General features: G+C 43.4%; 1 protein-coding gene across 3 annotated transcripts in view; it reads right to left on the minus strand.

Moving 5' to 3' along the window:
* Positions 1 to 27,135, minus strand: part of MYZAP (myocardial zonula adherens protein) — a 111,671-nt gene that overhangs the window by 58,453 nt on the left and 26,083 nt on the right. For all 3 annotated transcript variants that reach the window (XM_005211649.5, XM_015473171.3, XM_010809304.4), the window contains exons 3-9: positions 24,188 to 24,343; positions 19,959 to 20,051; positions 15,991 to 16,104; positions 12,079 to 12,231; positions 6,579 to 6,704; positions 5,283 to 5,411; positions 1,175 to 1,254 (exon numbers count right to left, since the gene is read on the minus strand). In XM_005211649.5, coding sequence (XP_005211706.1) covers positions 1,175 to 1,254; positions 5,283 to 5,411; positions 6,579 to 6,704; positions 12,079 to 12,231; positions 15,991 to 16,104; positions 19,959 to 20,051; positions 24,188 to 24,343 — 851 coding nt within the window. The remainder of the gene's footprint in view (positions 1 to 1,174; positions 1,255 to 5,282; positions 5,412 to 6,578; positions 6,705 to 12,078; positions 12,232 to 15,990; positions 16,105 to 19,958; positions 20,052 to 24,187; positions 24,344 to 27,135) is intronic.

Below are 27,135 nucleotides of genomic sequence, written 5' to 3' on the forward strand. Positions count from 1 at the left end.
AGAGAATTTTAACCACTTACAGATATGAGAGACTGTTTCTTTGGGGGTTAATACAACATTGGAACATCCAGTAATTGCCACAATTAGGAAAACAGAGAAGAGTCTAGCAACACAACAACATATCTGAAACCAAGTGGCAGAGTCCTGGGAAGGCAGGAATTACAGTTGTTTCACACATCATTTATTTTGAGAAAATGGGAAATATGCTGAAACACCCTTCCTCCATCAAAACAGAACAGACCACCTCAGAAAATATTTCATGTTAAAAAAAAAAAAACCCAGCACAGATTATCCTCAGACTCTACTTGTTTCAAATAAACCCAAGGAACCAGCAGATGGACTCTTTCTTTGGGGCCACTAAACTAGAACACGGAAAAGGGTCTGGTGGTCTGCTTACCACTTCCCATCTCTGCTGGGTCCCTCCTCAGCACAACCTTAAAGACTAGGGAGGATTCCTAGAACTCTGCAAACTCTGATGTCATGTAAGAGGAAGGAGAACAGGTATTTTTCAGCATACATTGTGGCAGGCAGTACAGCCAACAGTTCTCTCACAATAATAACCCAATGAGATGGGCATTATTAGTATCACTTTAATTCCTCTCACTTTAAAAAAGAATTCTTATTTTACAGAGAAGCAAAGGATCTCAGGCAGATTAAGTAACTTGCTCAAATGCTCAGCGCATGCCAACCCCATTTCCCTTCACTAGAGGGCCACGTGTGGACTCTCTGCCTTCTGGTTTCCAGAATAGGCAGTTCATTGCTCCTGCATTTCCCATGCAGGGCTTTATACACTCACAGCCAAGGGACAAGGCAAGGTTTCACTGAAAAATGTTTGGAAACAAAGACATTGTAAAATTCGTTTCCAAGGCAATGGGATTAGTCACTGTTGAGTTTTCTCATCAACAAGGTGCATCCTGTGGAGCTCAAGGTTATGGGGAACATTTATAGACAGAACTTTGGCATTAGTGACAGGCACTGACGTGTTCCACTGTTCTAACAACCACCCCTTGGCTGCAATATGTGGCTGGAAGCTCCCAGTCCAGCGTTTTACATGTTATCAGTCTGCAATGAGTGATGACCAAATGAATGAAAATGCAAGGACCAAGTGAGCCCACACAAGCACAGTGTGTCCACCACCTAAATCCATTATAAGACACGGGACAGTGTATCTTACCTTTCTTTGTTAGAATCAGTTATTTCCGCTGACATTTCTGTTTCATGCTCCAGGAGTTGAAGTTGAAGTTGATGGCGCTCCTAAAACAGACAGACATTAATATTTAACCGATGGATCCCAAGTTGGCTAGAGAATGTACAGCAAGCAACTCCAATACTAGTCAGTTCAAATCTATATGACACCTATGGGCTTCGATACACTCACTCACCAGAGTCCAAACAAATCTCAAAATTTCAAATTTGCTAGTGTGCATTTATAGATGTATTTATGAGTTAGAGACAAATACCATGGGAAAGCCATGCAAGATTTATTTTTTAAAAACTATTTCATCAGCCCAAGCTCAGATGTCTTATGAAAATATACAGTTCTAAATAATGATAATCAATACTCTAAATCAGTGGCCTGTGATACTACAAATTTCTTGATTATTTTCTGAATCCTCAGGAGGGTCTGGAATTCTGTAATATTCTATAAATTAACTGCGGTAGTGTTTACACAGCTGTGTTTACTTGTAAAAACATACCATGAAAATCAGAATAAATGTGCTGCAATGACATCCACATTCTAATCCCTGAAACTTGGGAACATGTTGCCTTACGTGGAAAAAGGAACTTAGCAGACATGATTAAGTTAATAATCTTGAAATGGGGAGATTATCCTGAATTATCTGGTTGGGCCCTTATAGGAAGAAGGGTTAGAGTCAAGAGATGGACACAGGCTGGGAGGTGCTATAATGCTGACTTAGCAGCTGGAGGATGGGGCCATGCGCCAAGGAATATAGTCAGTCTCTCGAAGGGAGCAAAGGCGAGGAAATGGATTCTCCTCTGGAGCTCCCAACAGCCCTGCCCACACCTTGATTTTAGGACTTCTGACCTCCTAAACTAAAGATGGTAACTCTATGATGTTTTAAAGCCACCAACTGTGGTAAATGATTACAGTATCAATAGGAAACCAATAAGCTGTGCACATAAGATTTGTACAGGGATTTCCCTGGTGGTCTGGTGTGGCTAACACTCTACACTCCCAATCCAGGGGCCCGGGTTTGATTCCTGGTCAGGGGACTACATCCCACGTGCCACAACTAAGAAGCAATGCAGTCAAATAAATTAATATTTTTTAAGAAGATTTGCACATTTTTATATAAATTTAGTTTACCTTAAAAAAGTAAAAAGAATCTGGACATTTATTTCTTTGAACAAAGTGAAAAATAATAAAGGTATAGCACCCATTACCTCCAAAACTGCACCAGAAATAATTACAACTGTTAGTATGACAAATTTCCTTAAAATGAAATTTATCAAATCCTGCTCACTAATTGAAAGGAGACTCTTCTGCTTGAGGGCTTTCTCTAAGTATGGCTGTGACTGATCTTTACCCTCAGAAATTCTGCCCAACAAGCTTTGACTAGTTTTACAGATCCCAAACTTCTTTCCCACCAAATATTAAAAGCAAATCCTTGAAACTTGAACTCCCACAACTTCTGAAGCTGTCAGCAGTAAGCAGACAAGGGATAGTCCGAGTGGGAAGCAGTACACTCTGGAAGGGAGGGTATGTTATCATCGACATATTCAGAACAAAGGGAGACCAACTTTTTCGTGGGGTTTCGTTACTTCTTTTAAATCTCTACAAGTGAATGTACAGACTAACTGTCCCCATGGTTTCTGCCACTGGCTGGAAGTTTCCATGAGCCCTGAAATAATAGTGATGAATTCTTAACAAGTGAGCCTTCCCTCCAACTCCCCAAAAAGCTGTCATAAAGTAGGGCAAGGCCTAGCTTACGGTATGCTTTCAATTTTGATATTTTCCTAAGTTGAGGTACAACAAATCTTAAGTGGACACTGTACAATCCCTTGACATATCTGTATTCACATTACCTGGTGGAACCACCACCAAGATCAAGGCATAGGGTACTATCTATTCTGCAGAAAGGTCTCTGATAGAACACACTCCTTAAAATACTTTAACTGATGAAGGAAAAAAGAAAGCTGTTTTGGACACAATGTTCAGAAACAGTAAACTAAGGGGTACAGCAGAGAAGCCATTCAAAAGCACATGGTTTGTCCTTGAGAAAAATCCAAAAATATGTGAGAACAGGATACAAACTCTGTAGGCATGCTGTTCACAGTGTGTGACAGAGGTTTGGCACAGTTCCTGCTCTCACAGATTTAGCTGTGAAGGGCGAAAACCAGTAAATGGGCATATCTAATCTTAGCTACCTAAGGCAAGCATTTTGCTAGCCTAAATGAGAAAAGTCACGAGAAAGGACAACAGATTCTCAATCACTAAAGAAAACGCCAAGAGGACATGGGGAACGTTTTATGCCACACAACTGCGGGGAGGGAGGGCCAGCCTTACTAGCGCCCTAGCCCCCCAGCCACACACCCCCATGCGGGCTCCACATGGACATCAGTGGGAAAATGTTGGGAACTTTCCAGAAGCCCAAGGAGACAAAGAAACTAAGCTATAGAACAGGTCCAGCTGAAACAAAAAAAAGATGACACCAGGGGCAGACATTTATGTAAGTCAAAACCTAAAAACCAGAGCCACACATTTTTTGAGCCCCTACTCTATATATGCCAGGCACTGCCCTTAACATTTGGCCTGGATTTTTCTTGTTGACTCCTCACAAAAGGCCTAAGAATAAGAATTACTATTATCAACATTTTACAGAAGAGGAAGCTAAATTTGGAAGAGTCAAGTAACTTCCTGCAACTAGAAAGAGAGCCAAGACTCAAACCCTAGGTTCATGATTCTAAAACATGGATAGTCTCTCTGTGAGATGGTTTCCCTGCACACACCCCTCCCCAGACCACCCGCTCACCTGGCTCCTGTTTGCTGCAGGACAGCCTGTCACTCGGGGGGAGTGTGCTTTAACCAGCACCTTCTGCTGTTGCAGGAGAGCGGCGATGTAGAGGAAAGCTTGCCTGCATTCTACAAAATGCCTTCAGTGCCCAATCATTACAACCACCATCTACAACCAGTACCGACATCAGCCCTAACCATGCCACTGACCTTTTCTTCAAGACAAGATAGGATTCTGCTTTCCCAGAGGGTAGAGATGAAATTATAACTGACTCTTTATTTGTTCAAGTCCCTCCCCTCAAAAGATATTACTTAAAAGAAGAGCCCCCTGGCCAGCTGAGAAGCTCTGTTTAATGCTATTCCCACCTTATTGGTCAGAGGAGTGTAGAGGGGACCAGGCCACAGACATCACAGGTCAGCCCTCTTCTCGGAACCAGCCGGAAGCCCAGCTGTTGACCCTGCTTCCCCGGTCATTCCCCTCCCTCCATCCTTGGCGTGGGGATTCTCAGTGTCCAGTGTGGGTCACAGGATGCTGAAGGGTGCTCTTGGCTGGTCCCCTCTCTTTTGTAAACTCACACAGCTAGAGAGCCACTTCCTAGAACCCACAGCTCTAGTCCTCAACCACCACTCTCACTTGGAAGTCAGCTGTCACCTGGTAAAGGTCACCCTCCCTTCATCTTTCTTGCTTTTTCTCTTTCCTCTCTCCCACCTCTTCTCTTTTCTCCACTTCCCACTTCATTTCTTCCCTCTCTCTAGACTGGCTCATTATCCCAGCTGAGCTCCTGTCTTCTGCAGGCTCTCCCTGCTCCACCCCCACCCACGGAGAGCAATTTCCCCTACTCTGATGCATAAACAACCCTTCAGACCCCGGTCCCAGAAACAACTGGCTTGGGGTGTCAATGTAACATGGAAACAGGGCTTGACTACCTGCCAAGGAAACCAAGTTCATGCTGAGGGCCCCAGCAAAGCAGGGCTGCTAAAAGATTAATTTCTATAAATAATTTTGTATGTAATGATGTTAGAAGCATCAAAATTTTCAACATAGGAACACTTAGGACTTGGTAGAACTTCCATATACTTTACTTTTTGCTGTTTCTTTTTTTTCTAGATTTATTTTTAACTGGAGGATAATGGCTTTACATCCATATACTTTACTTTATAGTTCTGTCTTTGTTATTTCAAGTCACAAGTTGTAGGAATGAGAGGGATCTGTGGTGAGGGCTTCTCACACCTTTGGGCAGGCCTGAGGGGAGCTGTTACACTACAGGGAGGCTGGGTAAGGGGCCCGCGGGCTCCAAGCTGTTACCTTCTCCATGCGCTCAATAAGCCTGTCCAGCTCCCCGATCCTCTGGTCCTTCTCCTCTAGGCTGATCTCTGCCGCTTGCATCTTTTTATTGGCTTCTTCAATGGCTTTCAGAAAACTATTGGTTTCTTCCTGCAAAAGAAACACACTCTTCTCAGAACACTCAGTCACTACCAATCAGGGTTCAAACAGCTCAGGCCCCACTAAATCATCTTGTCTCTTTAGAAGCATGACCCGGGAGCCTAGAAGAGTCTCAGAGAATCACGAACCCAAATTCCATGATTCTGGTTCTAACCAATGAATAAAAGACACACTGCAAGGGCCTAGTTATCTTTCTGCCTTTTTTCCCCCTTCTTAAGGAAAAAAAAAAAAAAAGAGCCTACAAATGTTATTTATCCCCTGACAAGATGCTCAAAGTATCACTGTATTTGCCAACAACATAAAGGGAATTAGGGCTAGAAGTGGAATTGAATGCAGAGTGCCCAGATCTTTCTCCCAAACACCAGCTCAGTCAATTATTCAGCACATGTACTAAGCCTGTGAGGACACAAGATGAGGCAGATTGGAGTCCCTGTCCTCAAGGAATTGATGCTCCGCTAGAGAAGCCAAGGTGGGAGATGCACAGCCCAGCTCTAATAACAGGGACAAGAGAATTCCACAGCAGAGAACAGAGAACGGGCTTCCCCAGGACTGGGGACACTTGCAGCTGTGTGAGGAGGAAAGACTTCATTCGTGGAGATGCTGGCATCTTCAAGACTCTCAGGAAGCATAAGCAGGATGGGGATAGGGAAGGAGGAGAAGATGCGGTGAGGAAATGCACAGCTTCAGGTAAGCCAGGGTCAACCTGGATGTGGCAAATGGTCAGACTGGCTGGAGAAAGGGGTGTACTGAGAGACAGAGATTGAGGGCTCTTTTAAGCAGGGAGGAAGGTGAGTAAAGGAAGGGAGGGAGAAGGGAGAGGAGTGAGTGGGCACATACTAAACCCATGTTAGAGTCCACTAACTCACCTCCAAGTACACACCTTCCCATTTAAAGCTCACCCCTGGTGGCTCAGAAGGTAAAGCGTCTGTCTACAATGCAGGAGACCCGGGTTAGAGCCCTGGGTTGGGAAGATCCCCTGGAGAAGGAAATGGCAATCCACTCCAGTACTATTGCCTGGAAGATCCCATGGACAGAGGAACCTGGTAGGCTACAGTCTATGAGGTCGCAAAGAGTTGGACACGACTGAGCGACTTCATTTTCAACAATAATGCACCCAACACTCCCCGGTTGTTCCGTCAGCAGGTGGGACATACACACCAGGAGAGCCTCCTTCTCCGCATTGTGCCGCTGCTGCTCCTCCTGCAGCTTCTCTTCGTATTGGCTGTACAGCTTCCGGGTCATCTCTCTCATCACCTCTGCGTTGGCTTGTTGGGAGCATTCCACCTGCACAGAGACTCACTTCAGAGCTACAGCTTCAGCAGTTTCTGGCGAATCTGCACCTTACACTCTGTATGTGTCAAGCATGAACTCACAGAGGAGTGGGCCCAGGGGCCAGGGCTCTGCAGGGGACAGAGGCAGCAGGAACTGATGGGGAAAGAGATAGAAGGAAGAAGGAAAAGGGACGAGCAGGTGCATGGAACATTAAAAGTAGCCCTGTAAACTTATTTACTTGATACTAATATTATCAGGAAAAGGTGTCCCACGAGCGACTTTTTCACAAGGTAGAAACATACTTCTCTATCAACACTGCACTTCAAATCTAACTGTTTTAAAATTGAATTCTCTCTAAAATGTGCTCCACTGTCTTATTTTTTTCTTTATGTTTATTTGGCTGCATTGGCTCTTGGGCACACAGGATCTTTGTTGCTTCGTGTGGGATCTTTTACTATGGCACACAGACTCTAGTTGTGGCACACAGGCTCAGTAATTGTGGCGGTCAGGCTTAGTTGCCACACAGCACGTGAGATCTTAGTTACCCGACCAGGGATCAAACCCATGTCCCCTACATTGCAAGGTGGATTCTTAACCACCAGGGAAGTCCCTGCACTGTCTTATTAACCCCTTTCTTCAGTGCCTTTTCCTGTGTAATGTTATTTTCCTCCTGAAATTTTATCATATTTTATTCTATCAGTTTTAACAACCCTTTCCCTCTAGGTAATATTGTTGTTTTTCAGTCGCTAAGTTGTGTCTGACTCTTGCAACCCATGGACTGAAGCACGCCAGGCTTCCCTGTCCTTCACTATACTAGGTAATATATCCACATTCTAACTGGCCTCAGAAAGACATGCTTTTTGAAAGTCTTGAGTACTCAAGAATCTAAGCAATTTGAGCAATAAATCATGAGGATATTCTCCCCACAAGGCATTCTCCTCTAGAACAGCCAAAAGGCTGTGCTGAACACAATCTGAAAAGCATAGATGCAAATGAAAACAAATTCACTCTGTTGTGGGATGAAAATAAGACCACTACATTATCAGAATTGGGTCAGAGCATGCATTGGAGAAGGAAATGGCAACCCACTCCAGTGTTCTTGCTTGGACAATCCCAGGGACGGGGGAGCCTGGTGGGCTGCTGTCTATGGGGTCACACAGAGTCGGACACGACTGAAGTGACTTAGCAGCAGCAGCAGCAGGATAAACTATAAAATTTAAAAATAAAAAGGTTTGCTAAATGAAGAAAGAGGGAATAAGAGAGGAAAGGGCAGATACAGATGTGCTGTTTCTTACACTTGTTTCATAGAGCTGACTTTGAAACCAATAATTTACCTGATATAAAAATTAAATTTTAAACAATTAAACCGTTAAACAATTAACAATTTTAAACAATTACCAAGGTCTTTCACTGTGAAAAGTAGAGTCTTTTCAACAAATAGTGCTGGGACAGTCGGATTTGTCACATACAAAGGAATGAGGTTGGGTCCCTAAAACACCATATATAAAAATGAACTCAAAATGGATGAAAAACTTAAAATGTTAAAGCCAAAACTATGAAACTCTTAGAAAGAAAATTTGTGACCTTTGATTAAGCAATGGCTTCTCAGATATGACTCCAAAAGCACAATAGACAAGAAAAGAGATACATAGATTTGACTTCATCGATATTCAATATTAAAAACTGCTGTGCTTCAAAGGATAGCATCAAGAAATTGAAAAGGCAACACAGAGAGTGGGGGGAAATTCTTTCAAATTATACATCTAATAATTTGTATCCAGAATATATAAAGAATTTTTACAACTCAACAATAAAATATCAATAACCTAATTTTTAAATGGGTAAAGGATCTGACAGACACTCCAGAAAAAATATACAGATGACCAACAAATGCATGAAACAACGCTCAACATCACTGGTTATCAAGGATGCAATTAACTACCACTTCACACCCACAAGGATGGCTACAATCAGTAAGAGAGTAACCAGTATTGGCAACGATGGGGAGAAACTGGAATTCTCCTACATGGTGGTAGGAATGTAAAATGGTGTATGCCTACCTCCACGTTACCTTTCATATTTGTTTGACATTTTCCCCCCACATGCATACACTAAAAAATAAGTCAGAAGAACAGGAAAGCCTTTGAAGAGAAGGTGCCACATGGAATTGAAACCATCTTATCAGCTTTCAGTCCCTAGAGAAGACTTCAGCTCATGTAAGAAATTTGGACTCATCCTTTCCATACTTTTGTGCTTTCCCAACTGGTGCAGTTGGAAATGTTCCCATGTGGTTTGCAGAACCCAATCTGGGGGCTCCTGGGGGCTTGCACAGACCCAGCCTAGCAGATGAGAAAAAGTAAAGTGGGCAGGCAGGCATATGTTGGGGGTGGCTGCTGCTTCCTTTCTGCCTAGGCCCTGCCCTTGCCTGTAAAGCTCAGGCCATTAATTTTATGCCTCTGAAAGTGTGTTGGTGTCTCTTCCCTCCAGCTGATTGCTAATTCAAGAGAGCTGAGTTAGCTGGGTAGATAATCTCTATATAAGCAGAGTATACTACAACCTTAAGAGGTTACATGATGTTTATTCCAAAGACTGGACCAAAGTCTCCTCTGATGTCCTCTACATCTCCTTTCTCATCACTAGGCAAGTTTTGCTACCAAGAAGCCACAACATGGGAAATCCTGAATGGAGATTATCACGAACTGAGAGAGACCCAGTGTGTCCTGTGCTTCATCTCCAATTTGAAAACAAGCTCTGTCCCTCATGTCCTGCTGACACTGCATCCAGGTTACGTGAAATACTGTCACTTCTTAAATTGTTATTTTGGGGTAAAGCATTAGCCTCCAAAACACAATTGCAGGCTGGGTTAGAGGCTTGGTCTCCCTGACACCACAGCACTGGAACAGACGGCTGCGGAGCATGGATGTAGAGAGCAGACACTCAATACATATTTGTGGGATGAATGACCGCATAAAGATCCTGCCCTGAGGGAGAAACTCCTAACAATCACTTCAGAATGTTTCAGCAACAAACCCCTTTCTTTCGAAGTAACTCTTGTGCAGAAATACAATACATGAAAGCAGAAATAGAAGAACAGCCCTGTTTGAAAGGAAAGCAGGGAGGAGCTGACTGACTATGTAGCTCCCTGGCTCCTTCCCCTCCCCAGGTGGCTGTGTTTGGCCAAGTGGGTGGTGATGGCAGGGCCCACGGGCAGTCATCATGGAGACCACGCAGTGTAGGATAGCAGCCTGTCCTCCCCATCAGCTGCCCTGTGGGTAGACTTTATGGAGAGGACCATGTAGCTCAGGCTATTCCCCTAATTCTTAACAGCACTTCCTTTCATTCCCAAACATACTCTGATTCGTGCAATAAATCATGTGGGTATACAACCTGTACATTGTTGTGTACTGTATACTGTGTGGTATACTGTATACTGTATATATACTGTATATCAAGGCTGTATATTGTCACCCTGCTTATTTAACTTATATGCAGAGTACATCATGAGAAACCCTGGGCTGGATGAAGCACAAGCTGGAATCAAGATTCCCGGGAGAAATATCAATAACCTCAGATATGCAGATGACACTACCCTTATGGCAGAAAGTGAAGAAGAACTAAAGAGCCTCTTGATGGAAGTGAAAGAGGAGAGTGAAAAAGTTGGCTTAAAGCTCAACATTCAGAAAACGAAGATCATGGCATCCGGTCCCATCACTTCATGGCAAATAGATGGGGAAACAGTGGCTGACTTTATTCTGGGGGGCTCCAAAATCACTGCAAATGGTGACTGCAGCCATGAAATTAAAAGATGCTTACTCCTTGGAAGGAAAGTTATGACCAACCTAGACAGCATATTAAAAAGCAGAGACATTACTTTGTCAACAAAGGTCCGTCTAGTCAAGGCTATGGTTTTTCCAGTAGTCATGTATGGATGTGAGAGTTGGACTGTGAAGAGGGCTGAGCGCTGAAGAACTGATGCTTTTAAACTGTGGTGTTGGAGAAGACTCTTGAGAGTCCCTTGGACTGCAAGGAGATCCAACCAGTCCATCCTAAAGGAAATCAGTCCTGGGTGTTCATTAGAAGGACTGATGTTGAAGCTGAAACTCCAATATTTTGGCCACCTGATGCGAAGAGCTGACTCATGTGAAAAGACTCTGATGCTGGGAAAGACTGAGGGCAGGAGAAGGGGACGACAGAGGATGAGATGGTTAGATGGCATCACCGACTCAATGGACATGAGTTTGGGTAAACTCTGGGATTTGGTGATGGACAGGGAGGCCTGACATGCTGCGGTTCATGGGGTTGCAAAGAGTCAGACACAACTGAGTGACTGAACTGAACTGAATGCAACCCACAAGGCACTCTCCTCTAGAACAGGCTAGGCTGTGTTGAACACAATCTGAGAAGCACAGGTTCAAATGAAAACAAATTCATTCAGGAAATAATTTGTTGAGTGACTTCTGGGAGCTGTTTGTGGCTCTGCTCCTGGCACTGGGTAGGAACTCTTTTCAGAGCCAGGAGCAGATCCATGGACGAGCGAGGGCTCCACGCCTCACATATGGAAGGAGCACTGAGACCTCCAGGGCTTTAGAGGTTGAGCTGCAGAATAAGCCAGGCCTGGGGTCAGGAGTGACACTGCCTAGAGTCCTTGGTCACCCATTCATTTTCTTCCAGGGGGCCCCTCAGCTCTTCATTTTCAAACCAGACAAAAAGACCTTGGGATCTAAAAGAGAAGCTAAACAGTGAATCTTCTTTTTTAAATAATTAATTTTGGGATTGTGCTAGGTCTTCATTGCTGCATGCGGGTTTTCTCTAATTACAGTGAGCGGGAGCTACTCTTTGTTTTGGCGCTCAGGCTTCTCGCTGCAGTGGATTCTCTTGCTCTGGAGCACGGGCTCTAGAGCGAGGACTCAGTAGTTACGGTGCACAGGCTTAGTTGCCTCGTGGCATGTGGGATCTTTCCAGACCAGGGATCAAACCCGTGTCCCATGCATTTGGCAGGCAGATTTTTAACCACTGGACCACTGGAGAAGTCCCCAACACTGAAGCTTCTCAAGCCCCAAACCTGCAGGCATCCCAAGGGCTCTCTGAGTACATAAGGGCAGTGCCATGATGAGGTCTTGGCAGCTGAGGCCACTGGGATCGAGGCAGGAGAGCCCAATGGGGTGTGTATGGGGGTGCCCCCAATCTGCACTGACAGCTCTGAACACAGAAACCCTCTCAGTGCCGTCAGGTCAGATCCTGCGTGGTTGGCCACAGAAGGGCACCAAAACCCAACAGAGAAGAGAATGGAGAAATCGGAATGGGAGAGCTGATGATGGAAGGAGAGAGAGGAGGAGGAGGCAAGAGGAGGAAACGGTGAGCAGGAGATCCATGCTCCTGTACTTACCTTCATTTTCAGCAGCTTGTTTTCAACCTGCGCCGCATCTAACTGCCTCTGCTTCTCCCGCAGCTTGTCCATGGAGGCTGTGTATGTCTGCTGCAGATTTCTGATCTGATCCTTGATGTTGCTGTTCTCCAAAGTAACATCCACAAGGGTTTTCTGATGGGATGAAAATAAAAACCAGATCTAGCGGTGTGAGAAAACGGGCCAGACCACACCGGGACATCCCTTTGTCATTAACTGTTGAGACATCAGCAACAGGAGCTACAAGCCTGGGCCCCTGGTATTAGAGCGCCTGAGGGCCCCCTGGTGGTCAGGAGGTCTGCTGCCCTGTACTGAAGCCAGCCAGCTTCCCCATAATTCCCCATCACTGCTGCCAACACCACGGACCACTGCCTAGGATGGATGGAAATGGATCAAACCCTTTTCCAAGGAAAAATGTTAATGACACATAATTTCACACGTAAAGAAATTGGGTTTGAAAACAATAAGTACAGAAGAACCCCACTTTGAAAAAAAAGCATAAGCATCTGTTCAAATGCCCAGCAAAAAAAAAAAAAGACTAGGAGGTTGTAGTTCTTGCTGTTGTTTAGTCACTAAATTGTATCCAACTCTTGGAACCCCATGGACTGCAGCCCACCAGGCTCCTCTGTCCATAGGATTCTTCAGGAAAGAATACTGGAGTGGACGGCCATTTCCTTCTCCAGGGGATCTTCTTAAACCAGGGATCGAACCCATGTCTCCTGCATTGGCAGGCAGATTCTCTACTGCTGAGCCACCGGGGAGAGAGGGGAAGACTAGGAGAGTTACCAAATTCAAATAACCACCTTCACTAGGGACAGGAGTATGGATGGTATTACCTTTCTTCTCTGTTAAAATCTTCTACATTTTCTAAATTCCTAAGTCAGAAAACCAAATAGGTATTTTATAAAAAGGAGGTATTCCCCCTTATTTCTTGAACAGGCTGTTTACTTCAGCACCTGTAGACGAGCTGCCAGAACAGCAACAACATGGCTGAGGCTACTATGATGCTGCATGCACTTCCCTCAGGCAGAGAAGGGTAGTGATGAAGGGAGGACTGGTGAACAGAGTCTGCAACAAGTGCCTGACAAGTGTCAGACGCCTGATGCTCATTAATCCAGACCGCCACTGAAGCAGGAATGCTTAAATTAATACTGTTGCTATTTCACGCTTAACTCTCATTACAGAGGAATGGCTTCCACAACCCCAGAATTCCTAGCACTAGACACAAGGCAACTTCTACCCCCTCCTACTGCCTCCTGCAGTTACCTACAACTCATATAGAAGAGCTGGGAATTCTTCTAATATAAGATGTTGGTGTTGGACTCACTTCCTAACACCTGTGTCCTCTTTGTAGCTGGCCAGTCTCTGAAGCTCCTCCACTCCTGAGCCTCCACCTTGGATAATAAGCTTCATTCCTAAACCTATTCAAGTCAGTAAAAAAGGATTTTTAGTGGTGGTATATAGGTATGAAAGAAAATACAGAAGCCATTTGGAGGCTGGAATCACAGAACGTTGGAGATGCAAGGAGCTTGGAAAACCACCTGGCCAAGCATCCTCTCTCCAAGTCCCACTGGCTTTACAGAGACCAGTCCTGTGCTCAGAACCTGTATCAGATGCCAAGAGACCAGGACTGGAGCTACACACATTGTTCAAGTCATTTCTGTTGGTCTCAGTTTGTTTATCCATCAAACAACGGGGTTGGAGATCATCTCAATTGTTCTTTCCAGCTTTGACATTCTATAAAGTCGAACTGAAGACCTGGTCTTATTGTCATTAATAATGAAAATGGGGTAGACTAGACAATGGAAGAAATTAGAAGCTAATATCTTCAGACGCATCTGAGTTTCCTGGCCATGAGACAGTATCTTTCTTTCCTCCACTCCTCCTCTTTCCCTGCCTCCACCCACTTCTTCTTATTTTTCTCAAACAACAATTTTTAATCTTTTCATTATAAGGCTCCTCTGACTGCCCTGGAATAAGAGACTAGACCATGATGAGGAATCAGTCAGGGTCCCTGGGTTAGGGTGGATGCTGTTCTAACAGCTGACCTTGGAAGTGAATGCCTGGAGTGTCAGTGATGGGGACAAAAGTGCTGCCTGCCTGCCTGCCATTCCAGTAAACAATGAATGCTGCTGGCCATCAAGCCATCAGCCAGGGCAGCCCACCTGAAAGTGTGCCCTGAGGGGAATTCAGGATGGGAAAAAGCAGGATACCAGGCCTAGAGAGTTAAGATGCATACCAAAGAAATAATGTCCATGAGCCCAGACTCTTATATCTTATCATACATAGAAAAGCATTAAAAACATTAACTTAAGATCTCTCTCTTTTGTGATTAACAGCAATCTTCTGATGTTTGACTACATTTTTTTTTTTTTCCCAGCCAAAACTCCTGTATATCCTGGTCCTCCCTTACTTCTTTGGAACAGTTCCTCAGAACTCTCTGAGAGACTGAATCCTGGGCTATAGTCCTCAGGGAGGTCTCCGAATAAAACAGAACTCTCAACTTTTAGGTTGTATGTTGTTGTTGTTGTTGTTTTTACAGTCAACAGGGGGTGGCAAATCAGAAGTATGATGGGGAAGAAAAAAAAACACAGATACCAACCAGATGTGAAGTCAGGTAAGATACAGCCTTTCCTGGTTGGCCAGGGTGAGAACATGTCCAGGAGAGAAGGAAAGGGAACCTGGACAAACCCCCTTGATGGCAGGAGGAAGAGAAAACAAAGGCTACTGAATAAACCAGACCCAAAGCAGGGCCTGGCGTGAGGCCAGGGGAAAGCTGGCATGCTCTAAGGGGAGCCAGGAAAAGGGTGGGACTCAGAGCCCCACCAGAAATGGGCTTCCAAACAAATCCAAACACAAGGTCTGCCCCACTGTGGGACTATATCCTAGCTTCGACGCTGGCACTACCGCCCAGTCAGCTGTCAGCAAAAAGTACTGGATCCTAGGGGAAGTGGATCATCCCAACATAAAATTTGTTTGCTTATCTAGCAAATTATTTATAGAGAACCAGAAAGGATATGAAATAGCTTGTGTGAACTTTGAAGAGGAAGGTAAAGAGATAAGAGCCAAATAAAATTGAAAGGGGACAGAATCTATTATTTGCATGTTTGGAAATTAAAGCCCAAGGAGGCTGTTGAATATAATGTTGAATCTAATGCTTGGCTCTGAACATTTTCAAGTTAATTTGCATATTACATGGGGGATTCGGTTGAAAGGGTAACAATAGGCAGCATGTGAGGGATTAACTCCCAACAAATCAAAGTAATAACGAGAAGAATCCCCTTGATGCGGGTTGACCACACACACCTGCACACGTGCAGGACCCTGACTCTTTCTGGCATCCCTGTCTGGCACTCCTAGATGTTCTCTGGAAGGCACACGATTTTTTCTTTTAACGAAAAATAATTTCTACATTAGGAAAACATGCCTAATAGCCTTTGGGAGTTACTCGTCATGAATAAATGAGGATTGCCTTGGGTTAAGGCCATCTTTCCTGTGACTGGTGAGACTTCTCCTAACACTGCAGCATGAGGGAGATATGGGTGATATGTTGGGTGATATGCTGTTTCAGGCCCTGATGCTCAGGACCACTCAGGTGTCTAGCGGGACAAGTGATATCACTAGCGCTGAACTCAGGATCTAAACCCCCATGTTAATAAGGACAAAACCAACTGCAGCTGCAAGGTTGGGAGTCTCAGCTTGGAAGCATTTCCATCAGCTTCCTTCCTTAACCGTCTCCTTGGCTCAGCCTTTACTGTGGCCGAGTGTATTCTGAATAATGAGCCGAGAACATTCTGTGACTTACTCTAATACAAAGACACAGGGCCCACCCTTGGCTAAGCTCATGTGCGCTGGAACAGAGGACAACCCGGCCAACGGGGAGCAGGTGAGTACCTGCAAGCTGATGGAGTCTGATGCCAGCGCCGCGTTCATGGCATTAAAACTGTCCAGGGCTGACGACTGGGTTTGGATGTGATTCTCCAGATAGTCCTGCTTTGCCTGTGAAACCTGGACAGATTGAAGAGACAGTTACACACAACCAAACCATACACGCTCACAAAAATCTTCAGCTAGGTCACAACTTTCTCCTGAGGGCAGACACATCAGGGTCAATGATACTTCAAGTATAGCTTGACATTAAAAAGTCAACATCTGCATGACCTAGAGAGCAGAAAGGCAAGACAACTTTTCCCCTGGATGATTCACTCCTTCCCCATCAGGGCCTCACTTACTTCTCACAACACTATGCAGCCCCCAGAACATGCCTTTTTATAGGGAGGAAAGGGAAGGAGAGAAGTTAAGGGATTTGAATGCAAATGTATAGCTACCTTTACAACTAGAATCTAGTTGGATATGACTTTGTACAGTCTTGCTTTTGCCTACTCACCATAGAAGGAATATGCTTTGGACTCACCCAGTTCCCAGGAGTTGTTTTGTGGCTGCTGCTGTTGTTGTGTTGTCTTTGTTGGATGTATATTTAATGTGTTTCAGAGTTTCATCAGAGCCCAGTCTTAAGCTAGACCTTAAAGAAGGGCTGGGTATATAGAAAGGCCAGGAGGCAATAGAACCAGAGATAAGGTTCTGGGAGGCTCAAGGGTTGATCCTGTGAGGCCTGTGGGAGCCACCGGAAGCAGTCAGGCATGAGACAGCGAGAGGTGTACCCTTGGGAGAGGGAAGAAATAGCAGGCCAGGGACAGGAGGTGTGTTCCTGCTCAGGGCACATTCATACAGCCAATAAGTTAGCATCTTTTTTTTTTTTTAAGATTATTTTTGATGTGGATCATTTTTAAGTCTTTATTGAATTTGTTACAATATTGCTTTGTTTTATGTTTTGACCTTTGGCCTATGAGGCATGTGGGATCTTAGCTCCCCAACCAGGTATCAAACCCACATCACCTGCATTGGAAGGTGAAGTCTTAACTACTGGACCACCAGGAAAGTCCCATGTTAGCATCTTAACCTGGCTACAGTCTGTGGTGTGACCCAGAGGAGGAGGAGACTGCGGGTAGAGATGAAGCTCCTGTGACAGTCTAGATGAGAAAACGAGGGTGTGCAGGAGGTGTCAATGGAAAGCAAGGGGCAGAGACCTGCTTATGCATGCAAATCCAGTCCTCTGGCTTTAATTACAGTCAGCGTCAGTGGATGGCAGAGTGAATTTCCACTGGCAGGTGACAATTTCACAAATCTCTTCCTACATGTCAATAAGAATGACAAGCTGGATATGCCAGTATACTCCCAGCCCATGTAATCAAGGCAGTAGGTCTTACTTAAGCAGATAATTTCACAGCCCAGACATAAACTAGACTCTAATACATGACTGTTGCAACTGTGCTCCTTTACTGCAGATGTTAACTTTTATGGGAAGTATGTCATACAGAACAGACTTTTCCTTCAAGGTTATTAACCACAAATATTCTTTTAAATGTTTTCCCCATAAAACATTAGCTAGGTTAAACCAGAGGAAGCTTATTTTTTCTCTAATTTTGAGTAGGCAATATATTCCTAGAGTTCAAACATTTTAAAAGTAGAAAAGGCACTAAATATTTCTAAATATTAGATACTAAACAAAATATTTTTTCACTCCTGTCCCATCTGCTCAGTTACCACCATACCCACGCTGCACCTCAAGTAGGAACCACTGCTAATTACTTTCTTGATGATCCTCCCAGTAATTTTTTGTACACACACAAAACAATCTAGATATATTTATTTTCTTCTCTTAGTTTACATAAATGGTAGTATACTACACATGACATTTTCCTGTGTCTTGCTTTTTTACCACTTACTCTGTATCTTTGAAATTTTTCTGTATCTTTTTGAAGAACTTATTCATTTTTATTTTTTTACAACTCTGTGATTGAAGAGATATAATATATTTTTAAAATTTTCTCTTTCTTAATGGACTTGTAAGGTTTCCAATCTTTTTACTATTATAAACAATGTTTAACAACTGAGTTTATACATACATCATTTCACATATGTGAGAGTTTTTCTTATAGAATAAATTCTTAGGAAGAGAAGTGCTGTCAAAGGATATAGGCATTTGTAATTTGGGTAGATATTCCAAACTGCTTTTGCTAAAAGTAATGCAAACTACATTCCAAGCAGCAATCTGCCTGTTCCTCTATAGCACAGCTAATACAGCATCTTGTTCCACTTTTGCAGTTTTGCCAATCTGCTAGATAAAAATGACATCACAGGACCATTTTAATCTGAGTTTCTCTTATTGAGAATGAGGAATTTAAGATCTCTTCATCTGTCCTTTACTATAAATTATCTGTCACAAATATTTTGCCTATTTTTATGAGGTGGGGCATTTTTCTTTTTGATTCATGGGCGCTTTTTAAGTATCCAGGATATTTGCCTACTAGTCGCTCAGTCGTGTCTGACTCCTTGCGACCCCATGGACTGCAGCTTGCAAGGCTCCTCAGTCCATGAGATTCCTCAGGCAAGAACACTGGAGTGGGCTGCCATTTCATTCTCCATGCCTACTACCTATAGTATGAAGGCAAATAATTTTTCCCAGGTTGTCATTTGACTTCGGTATTTTTGCCAGCGCTAGTCTTCATTTTAATGTAGTAAAAATTATCAGTGTCATTAACTCTTCCTTTAGTGATTTTGGAATTGCATCTCTTCATAAAACAATACCTTCCCCTCTCCAAGACTGTAAAACAATTCACATATATTTTCTTCTGGCACTAAGTTTAACAAAATCTACCCAGAATTTGTCCAGATATAAGTCTGTCCCAACAGCATATATTGACTGGTCTATTTTCCTCCCTTCATTTCACATGCCGCATTTATCATAGATTGGGTTACATTTCTGGGCTCCTTTTCATTAACGTCTATTTATTTATGTGCCAATACTATACTGTTTTCATCTCTGAGGCTTTCTCAATTTCTTGTAATAATAAGAGGGCTAGTCTCCTTCATTGCCTTTTTCTCCCCCTAGAATTTTAACTCTTCATATTTATTTTCTGTACACCATGGAACCACCTAGTTCAGTTGTAAAAGAACAACATAAAATAAAAATCCTTTAATACTTTTACTGGGTAATATTAAACTTACATATCAACACGAATGGTATTAATGTCTTATGATGTTGAATCTTCCTTTCCAAGTACATGATATATATGTCTTTCTACTTATTAAAATTTATTTCCAGATATCTGGCAGTATTTTGTTGCTTTTATTTCCTCTAACTGGTTTTTTGCATATTGCAATCTATTTGTCTATGGCCATTAATATTTTACCCTGCTACTTTACAGAATTCTTCTGTTTATAGCAGTTTTTTCATTGGTTCGCTTGAGTTTTCTGGGTATGTAGTCATACGATTTGTAAACTGTGATAGTTTTTCATCTACCTATCCAGTTTTTATACCTCTAAATCTATTTCTCTTGCTAAATTCCATGGCTAGTCTCTCCAGTACAATGTCATTTAATAATAATAGAGCTGCCTTCCTTGTCTTGTTCTTGACTTTGGAGGGAATGCTTTGAAAGTGAAAATTATTCTTGCCACAAAAATTTTCCTTCAAATAATAAACTTCATTCTATGATAATATTCCCTCAATTCATGTAAAATATGATTCCAGGGACTTCCCCGGTGGTCCAGGGATTAGGAATCTGCCTTCCAGTGCAGGGGAGGTGGGTTCAATCCCTGGTCAGGAAACTAAGATTCCAGGCGTTATGGAGCGACTAAGCACGCGCCACAACTGGAGAGCCCACGAGCTGCACCAAAGACCCAGTGCAATCACGTTCCTATGATTCCACTCACAAGGAACACGATAAACTCAAGTATCTTCAGGCACTAGCAACTGAGAGGGAGTTCTAAGCCCTAGCATCCCTTCACATGATGCTACTTACTGACAGTTCCTGGGTGAGCTGTCGAATCTTCTGTCTCATTTCATCATAGTCTCCATACATTCTCTTTCTTACTTTTTCCAAAGTGGCTCTCACCTGCAGCCCACAAAAATGCTGGTTAGAGATCAAGCTACAATATTTTCATGTGAGATTTCCAAAACATTTAAGAAACCCTAATGAGAGAAAGGCCTCACAAAAAAATATTCTTAGGAACAGGACAATTTGGGATATTAAGAAAGAGTATCACAAGGGAATTATCCAAATAATAGTGATAATAATAAATACATATTGTGGATTATATATAATTATTAATAAATATTAATTATCAAATAACATGCTCTGAAGAAAAAATGGTTTACTGAAATTTACCTACCACCCTAAAAATCATATTCAGGCGGGATTTTCCCCTTTTCCTATCACATATTTTTATAAGTAGGAACTGTTTAACTGGTCAACTTCGTAAATACATGATTATTGTTGTTGTTGTTGTTTTGTCACTATGTCATGTCCAACCCTTTTGCAACCCCATGGACTGTAGCCTGCCAGGCTCCTCTGTCCATGGGATTCTCCATGCAAGAATACTAGAGTGGGTGGCCATTCCCTTCTCCAGAGAATCTTCCAACCCAGGGATCAAATCCATGTCTCCTGCATCAGCAGGTGGATTCTTTACTACTGAGCCACCAGGGAAGCCAAAACACACGACTAGGCAGACCAAAACAAAAAAACAAAAAAAGGCACCTCTAATTTTCCCTATCGCTGTCTTGACTGCCAAAGAACAAATAAATGTTTGGAATGTAAGGAAGGAAAGTATGAGCTTAGAGAGCCCATAAATGTGAAAGTCAGTTCCTCAATAATCACCAACACTACACAAGGCACTAAATGTAAGAAAAGTCATGGTGATTCCCCCAACACCTGTTTATACAAACTGTTTAAATTTCTCTATAATACCACTTCCAGAGGAGTAATGGGGCCTTAAATATATTCTCAATAAAAGCAAAAAACCTAACAAATAGTCTCTATCTTCACTCTTCTTCTGGTCCTCCCTTGGTTGAATGAAGAACTCAGGGATTCTCATACAAAAAAAGCAGCCTCAAAGGAGCCCTCTCCAGAAGGCTCTGGAACTTCTATCACAGGAAAGGCTCAAAAGCAGCAGTTTGGTTAGAATGAGGGGTTAAGTAGGCCACAGCACATCGGGACTTAATTTTGAAACTGTATTTATACAACTAGCACATTGCTTTAAACTGCATGTTTATTAGGAATGACTGGATATTGGTGGAGATTTCAGGGCAGGAGAAGGTAAGTCACAACACCTTGCCTTCCCAAATGAATTGTAATGATAGAGTCTACTTTCTCACCATTGAATACAAACATTTTGGGGGAAATGAGGCCAAAAGCAACAACCTTTTCATTCTGGGCAGACAGAACGGCTTTCATCTGTGGCCCTGAGTTGGTTCTCAGCCTACTCACTGTTGGGGAGTGGGTGGAGTTGGATGTGACTCCCATTGGCAAATACTGCCAGAGTCCACCCACAAGTGAGGGAAGGTGCACAAACCCATAAACACACTCAGGAAGGAGTAGCCTGGGATGGATCTGAAGCCAGCCCCAGAAGGTGGAATCAAAAAATTGATTTTAAATTGTAGATCACAGTGGAGGCTGGCAATTCAGGTCAGAAATTCTCATGTGATTTGGACACCTGACAGCCTGAACCTACAATTTTGTCTTGGACAATCTGCAACTCACCAATCTGCTTAGCAGGTTTACCTCTGAAGTGGTGCCATGTTATTTGGGGCATCTCAGTGAGAAAGGCATAAGCATTTGCATGAGAAAAATACGGGCAACCAAAAAGGTACAAGCTGTCCCTACATAGAAACATAGGAATGGGCTACTCTGAATGGTTAGAAATGATCTTCAGGGTTTGGACGACGGGGGCTCTGAGGGTGACAGGTGTCAGACAGGCTCTGCCCACTTGTGTATGAGTATGGCTCATCTGGCTTTTCTTCATTTTCTCAGTTAAGAATTTATTATCTTTTTTATTCCTTAAAATTGTACAACTATCCAAATCTTTCAAGACACATTAAGAAAGGTACATTTATTATTTTTTGATATTTGATAAGAGATGTTCTTCTCAAAAACTCAAAACAAAAGCTGACCACACGTGATTGAGTCCTGCTGGCAAACAAAGCCAGATAAAACAGAGCTAGTTTTGACCTTAACGATCCCTTCTCAGCCCCCATGATCTGTAAAGGAGAAAAGTGAAGCTCAGATAGGGCAAAAGTTTGGCTGGGTCAAAGAGCTGGACCTTGAGCCAAGATCCATGGGGACTCCACTGCCCATGCTGTCCTGCTTCTCACGGGTACTTTTTAGTCCACAGGCCAGTGCCTGGGACAGCTCATATCCTTTCTATCTAATCACTCTGGTTTGACAACAAAGGCACTATTCAATCTAGGGAGACACTGGGTAGACCAAGAAGGAATGGAGATGATGGATGGATGGAAGGAAGGAAGGAGGGAAGGAGGAGAGAAGGAAGAAAAGATAGATGATAGATAAAAAGAAAAGAAAAGATTACAAGGAAATACTCCAAAATGTTAACAACTGTTCTGGTTGAATTGTAGAATCACGGGTGATTTTGTTTTCTTCTTCATACATCTTTATATTTTTCAAAAGTTCTCCAAAGAACATACATTTTAAAAGAAATGTAATATTAATTACAAAAAAATGGTATTAATTGGCCTGGGTTGGACAATGTCTATTGTGGTTGACTTCCCAGCATCTGTTTCAACCCAACTGATTGGCCTGAACCATCAAACCAATTCCCAAGGCCCATTCCCCTTGCCAGTGATGGATTTGGGAATGGGCATGTAACCTGGGTCCTTGCCAATGAGACACCAGGGAAAGTCTGATGACGGGTCTCTAAAGGGTAACCAGAGATGATTGTCTCCTTTTCCTTCTCCAGACACCATCATATTTTCAGATGATGCTGTAAGCCTAAGGCTGAAGGAGGAAAGAACCAAGGGAATCTCAGAAGTAGAACTGGTGCTTGGAGAGCCCTGCCTGGACTGCACCTATCCTTAGACTTATCCCCACATGAGAAAAATTTCCTTGAAAAGTTGGCTTTTCTGCTACCTGTAGCCAAAAGTATCCAAATTTATACAGCTATCCAAACTCTTATATTCAGTTCAGTTCAGTCGCTCAGTCGTATCCAACTCTTTGCAACCCCATGAATTGCAGCATGCCAGGCCTCCCTGTCCATCACCAACTCCCAGAATTCACTCAGACTCACGTCCATCAAGTCGGTGACGCCACCCAGCCATCTCATCCTCTGTCGTCCCCTTCTCCCCTTGCCCCCAATCCCTCCCAGCATCAGAGTCTTTTCCAATGAGTCAACTCTTCGCATGAGGTGGCCAAAGTACTGGAGTTCCAGCTTCAGCATCATTCCTCCCAAAGAACACCCAGGGCTGATCTCCTTTAGAATGGACTGGTTGGATCTCCTTGCAGTCCAAGGGACTCTCAAGAGTCTTCTCCAACACCACAGTTCAAAAGCATCAATTCTTCGGCACTCAGCTTTCTTCACAGTCCAACTCTCACATCCATACAAGACTACTGGAAAAACCACAGCCTTGACTAGATGGACCTTTGTTGGCAAAGTAATGTCTCTGCTTTTGAATATGGTATCTAGGTTGGTCATAACTTTCCTTCCAAGGAGTAAGCGTCTTTTAATTTCAGGAGTGTCCAATATAATTAGCAAAACTACCTAAGAGCCTCCTTATCATACATGGAAGAAAAAAGCTATTTGGCCTACTGAGTTTCCTTACTTAATAACATATTGAACTTCATTCTGTACCTCACTGCAAAATTACATGTGTGCTTCCCTGGTGGCTCAGACGGTAAAGAATCTGTCTGAAATGCAGGAGACCTAGGTTCGATTCCTGCTCGGGAAGTTCCCCTGGAGAAGGAAATGGCAATCCACTCTAGTATTCTTGCCTGGGAAATCCCATGAACAGAAGAGCCTGGAAGGCTACAATCCATGGGGTCTCAAAGAGTTGGACACAACTGAGCAACTAACACTTTTCACATCACCATGAAGATCTGTAGTGGTTTTCCATCCAAAATGACAACGTTTAGAATTATTTCAAAATGACTTATTACATTCATATCAGAGCTTCCAACTCCACCCTCTTAGATGCTACAAGAAGACTATAAAACAGATAAAAAAAAATCCTTAAACTACTCACGTCTTTGATGTAGTTCATCTCTTCTTTCAGCTGATTGGTGGTCCACCCATACACCACCATTTCTTTCTGCTGGTTTTGATCTGATCTTCGCACCACACCATAGACAACACCCTGAGGGAGTTTCCTGGTCGATTCTCCATTGCTCAGGTCACGATGCTGAAAGAGGGGAGGAAAAGAGAAGAGAATGATGACTCTTTAGGCTTTGTAGAGGCAGCTGTCATCACGGGCCCACTGAACACGGTTATGCAGGTTGTGCCCAGCACTGAGATGCCTGGCAATGAGGGAGGGGTGGCACTGCCAGCAGAAATCCAACCTGGTCTCTACTCACCAAGTCATAGTTGGCCTGGGCCTATCTTTCCCCTGGAAGACCAGCACCTTGCCCTAATTTCCACCAAAGCTCTGTCCCTTTATCAAGCAGCACTCTGCAGGAACCCATCTTCCCAGAGAAGGCATCTTTTTGACAAAGGCGCCTTCCGACAAAGTACTTGTGCCAACCCTGATAGCAAGAGTGAGTGTCTGAAATCTCACATTCTTGGTAAAGCTGTTTGTATGCTGGTTCCTCTGTATGACTTCATCATCATCACTAACTGTGTGGCCTGAAATCCAGGAGGTTGAGATATGTGGGGGGAAGAATGCTGACAGCCATCTGGCAGCCAGATTGTCCTCTGACGTTAAAGCTGACCCTGGAGCCAGTTCTGAGGAAAGGAGGTGGGGGTCCCCTGTTGTGACTATTCTGAAATGAAATGAAATGAAATACTTCTGAAAAGTCAGGCAGAGGCAGCATGACATCACTCCAAAAGAATCCTCTGCTCCTTGGCTCTCTCAGTTAAAACTCCCATCATTGCTGAAGTGCAAACACACTTGGGAAGGGGGGATGTGGCCAAGAGAAACTAAGATTTATTGAGCACCTTCTATAAGCTAGACATGTTCCTCACACATTTAATCTTCACAGCCACACCACAACACAATGACTGTCCTTTCCACTTTATAGCAGAGAGAACTTAAGTTCAGAGAGGTCAAGTCTCATCTCTTGTTCATGGTCACATACCTAGGTTCAAGCCCAGTTCTGTCCGATACTAAGGAAGCCTCCCCATAGGCTTTGTTGGATGTAGAGGGACAGAGTAGGCCATCACAACATGGAAGAGAGGGGACAGGAACAACGTAAGACGAGGGACTGAGATGGTAGAGAAAAACCAGCCTACGTCTAATCTTCCTTGGGGCTGACAATGTCACAGGGCAGAAGGCTGAGTTTCATAATGGTAACTTTGCTCTTACACTAATTTTTAAACCACCTTTGCATAAATTCTTTCTATGCATTTGCAAAACATCTTTGACTTATAAAACTATAATGTGTATGTTAAAATCATTCATTTGTGGCAGAACAGTAAGTCCTTTATGATCCCATTCAATCAAAGCTTGTAAAAGTTACCAAATTATTAATCATTAATGACCTCTAAGCTGGGGCTTCCCTGGTGGCTCAGACGTTAAAGCATCTGCCTGCAACGCGGGAGACCTGGGTTCGATCCCTGGGTCGGGAAGATGTCCTGGAGAAGGAAATGGCAACCCACTCCAAGAAGAAGGGCTTCCCTGGTGATCCAGTGATTAAGAATTCATCTGCCAATGCAAGAGACACAGGTTTGATCCCTGGTCCCGGAAGATCCTACATGCCATGGAGTAACTAAGCCTGTGCCTCACAACTACTGAGCCCGTGTGCTGCAACTACCGAAGCCCACACAGCTAGAACCTGTGTTCCACAAGAGAAGCCATCTCGGTGAGAAGCCCACACATCGCAATGAAGAGTGGCCCTCGCTTGCTGCAACTAGAAAAAGCCCACATGCAACAGTGAAGACTCAGCACAGCCAAAAATTTTAAAATAAATCTTAAAAAATAACAAAATATCCATTGCTTCCCACTCTTCTGTACAAACTTGTTAAGAGATAAAATATGAGGGGTGGGACACTTGCATTGCTTATGGAAAATGCTTTCACTAGAGCCCCTCATACCTGGGTCCCACAGGCACTGAGGCAACTCTTAATGTTGATACCTGAGTTTAGGTGAGTAGGGGGTTAAATGGCACTCAGTGGAGTGAGAAGCTCGGATTAGATATCCCAGCTTTACTACACATATAATCAGGAAGAGGAAAAGCTCTAATGAAACTCCCACATACCAGGAAACAAAAGCAAGCTCTTTCAGTCACCAGCTCCACCCAGTTCCTGAAAAACAAGCTGATGGTGGCCTAAGGCTTTGGGAAAACTTGTTTCTGAAAAGCAAAGGTTTTCACAGGTGGACTATCCTACAGGAAAACGCTCAAGGTGACCAGATTAAGAGGACTTGTCTTCATGCCCATGAGGGGAGATGGGGACCACCATAGATGAAGGTATATACAGACAAGCCAGGGACAACATGGTCTGTGAAGCACATCCCAAGAGGTCGTGGATCTGAAAGTTACACACATGGAAAGGTATCAAAGATCTGTTAAGTAAAAAATAGTACATTTCATATTTCTATTTTTTGTTTTGCAAGTACGTGTTTGAGTGAGTAAAACACCTAGAAAGTTGGACTCCACATCTTCAATAATATTTTTTCAAAAAATGACAACTAAAAAATTATTACAAAGTCAGGATCTAAATGAGAGACCCACAGGAAAGCGCCCAACACAGGAGCAGGGCCATCAGCATGGGCCACCCCACAGGGAGAGGACTCCTGAGGATCTGCTGGGCTGTGATGGGGACGGGGAAGGGGGGTTTACGAAGAAAGAAAATATTTTTTGGCTAGCTATTTTACTATACAATGTTCTCTTTAATCTCCACATTAACCCTACTGTGTATATATTACTAGTTTTTCCAAGGTGGCAGTATTCAAGTGCCTGTTTGTGTTTCCAAATCTAGGCTCTTTCTTTAACCATAAAACCTTCAGGATAGCTTGTGTGTTAATCACTCAGTCATGTC

The sequence above is a fragment of the Bos taurus genome, chromosome 10 (assembly GCF_002263795.3).
Source record: "Bos taurus isolate L1 Dominette 01449 registration number 42190680 breed Hereford chromosome 10, ARS-UCD2.0, whole genome shotgun sequence".
In the NCBI taxonomy this organism is placed as follows: domain Eukaryota; kingdom Metazoa; phylum Chordata; class Mammalia; order Artiodactyla; family Bovidae; genus Bos; species Bos taurus.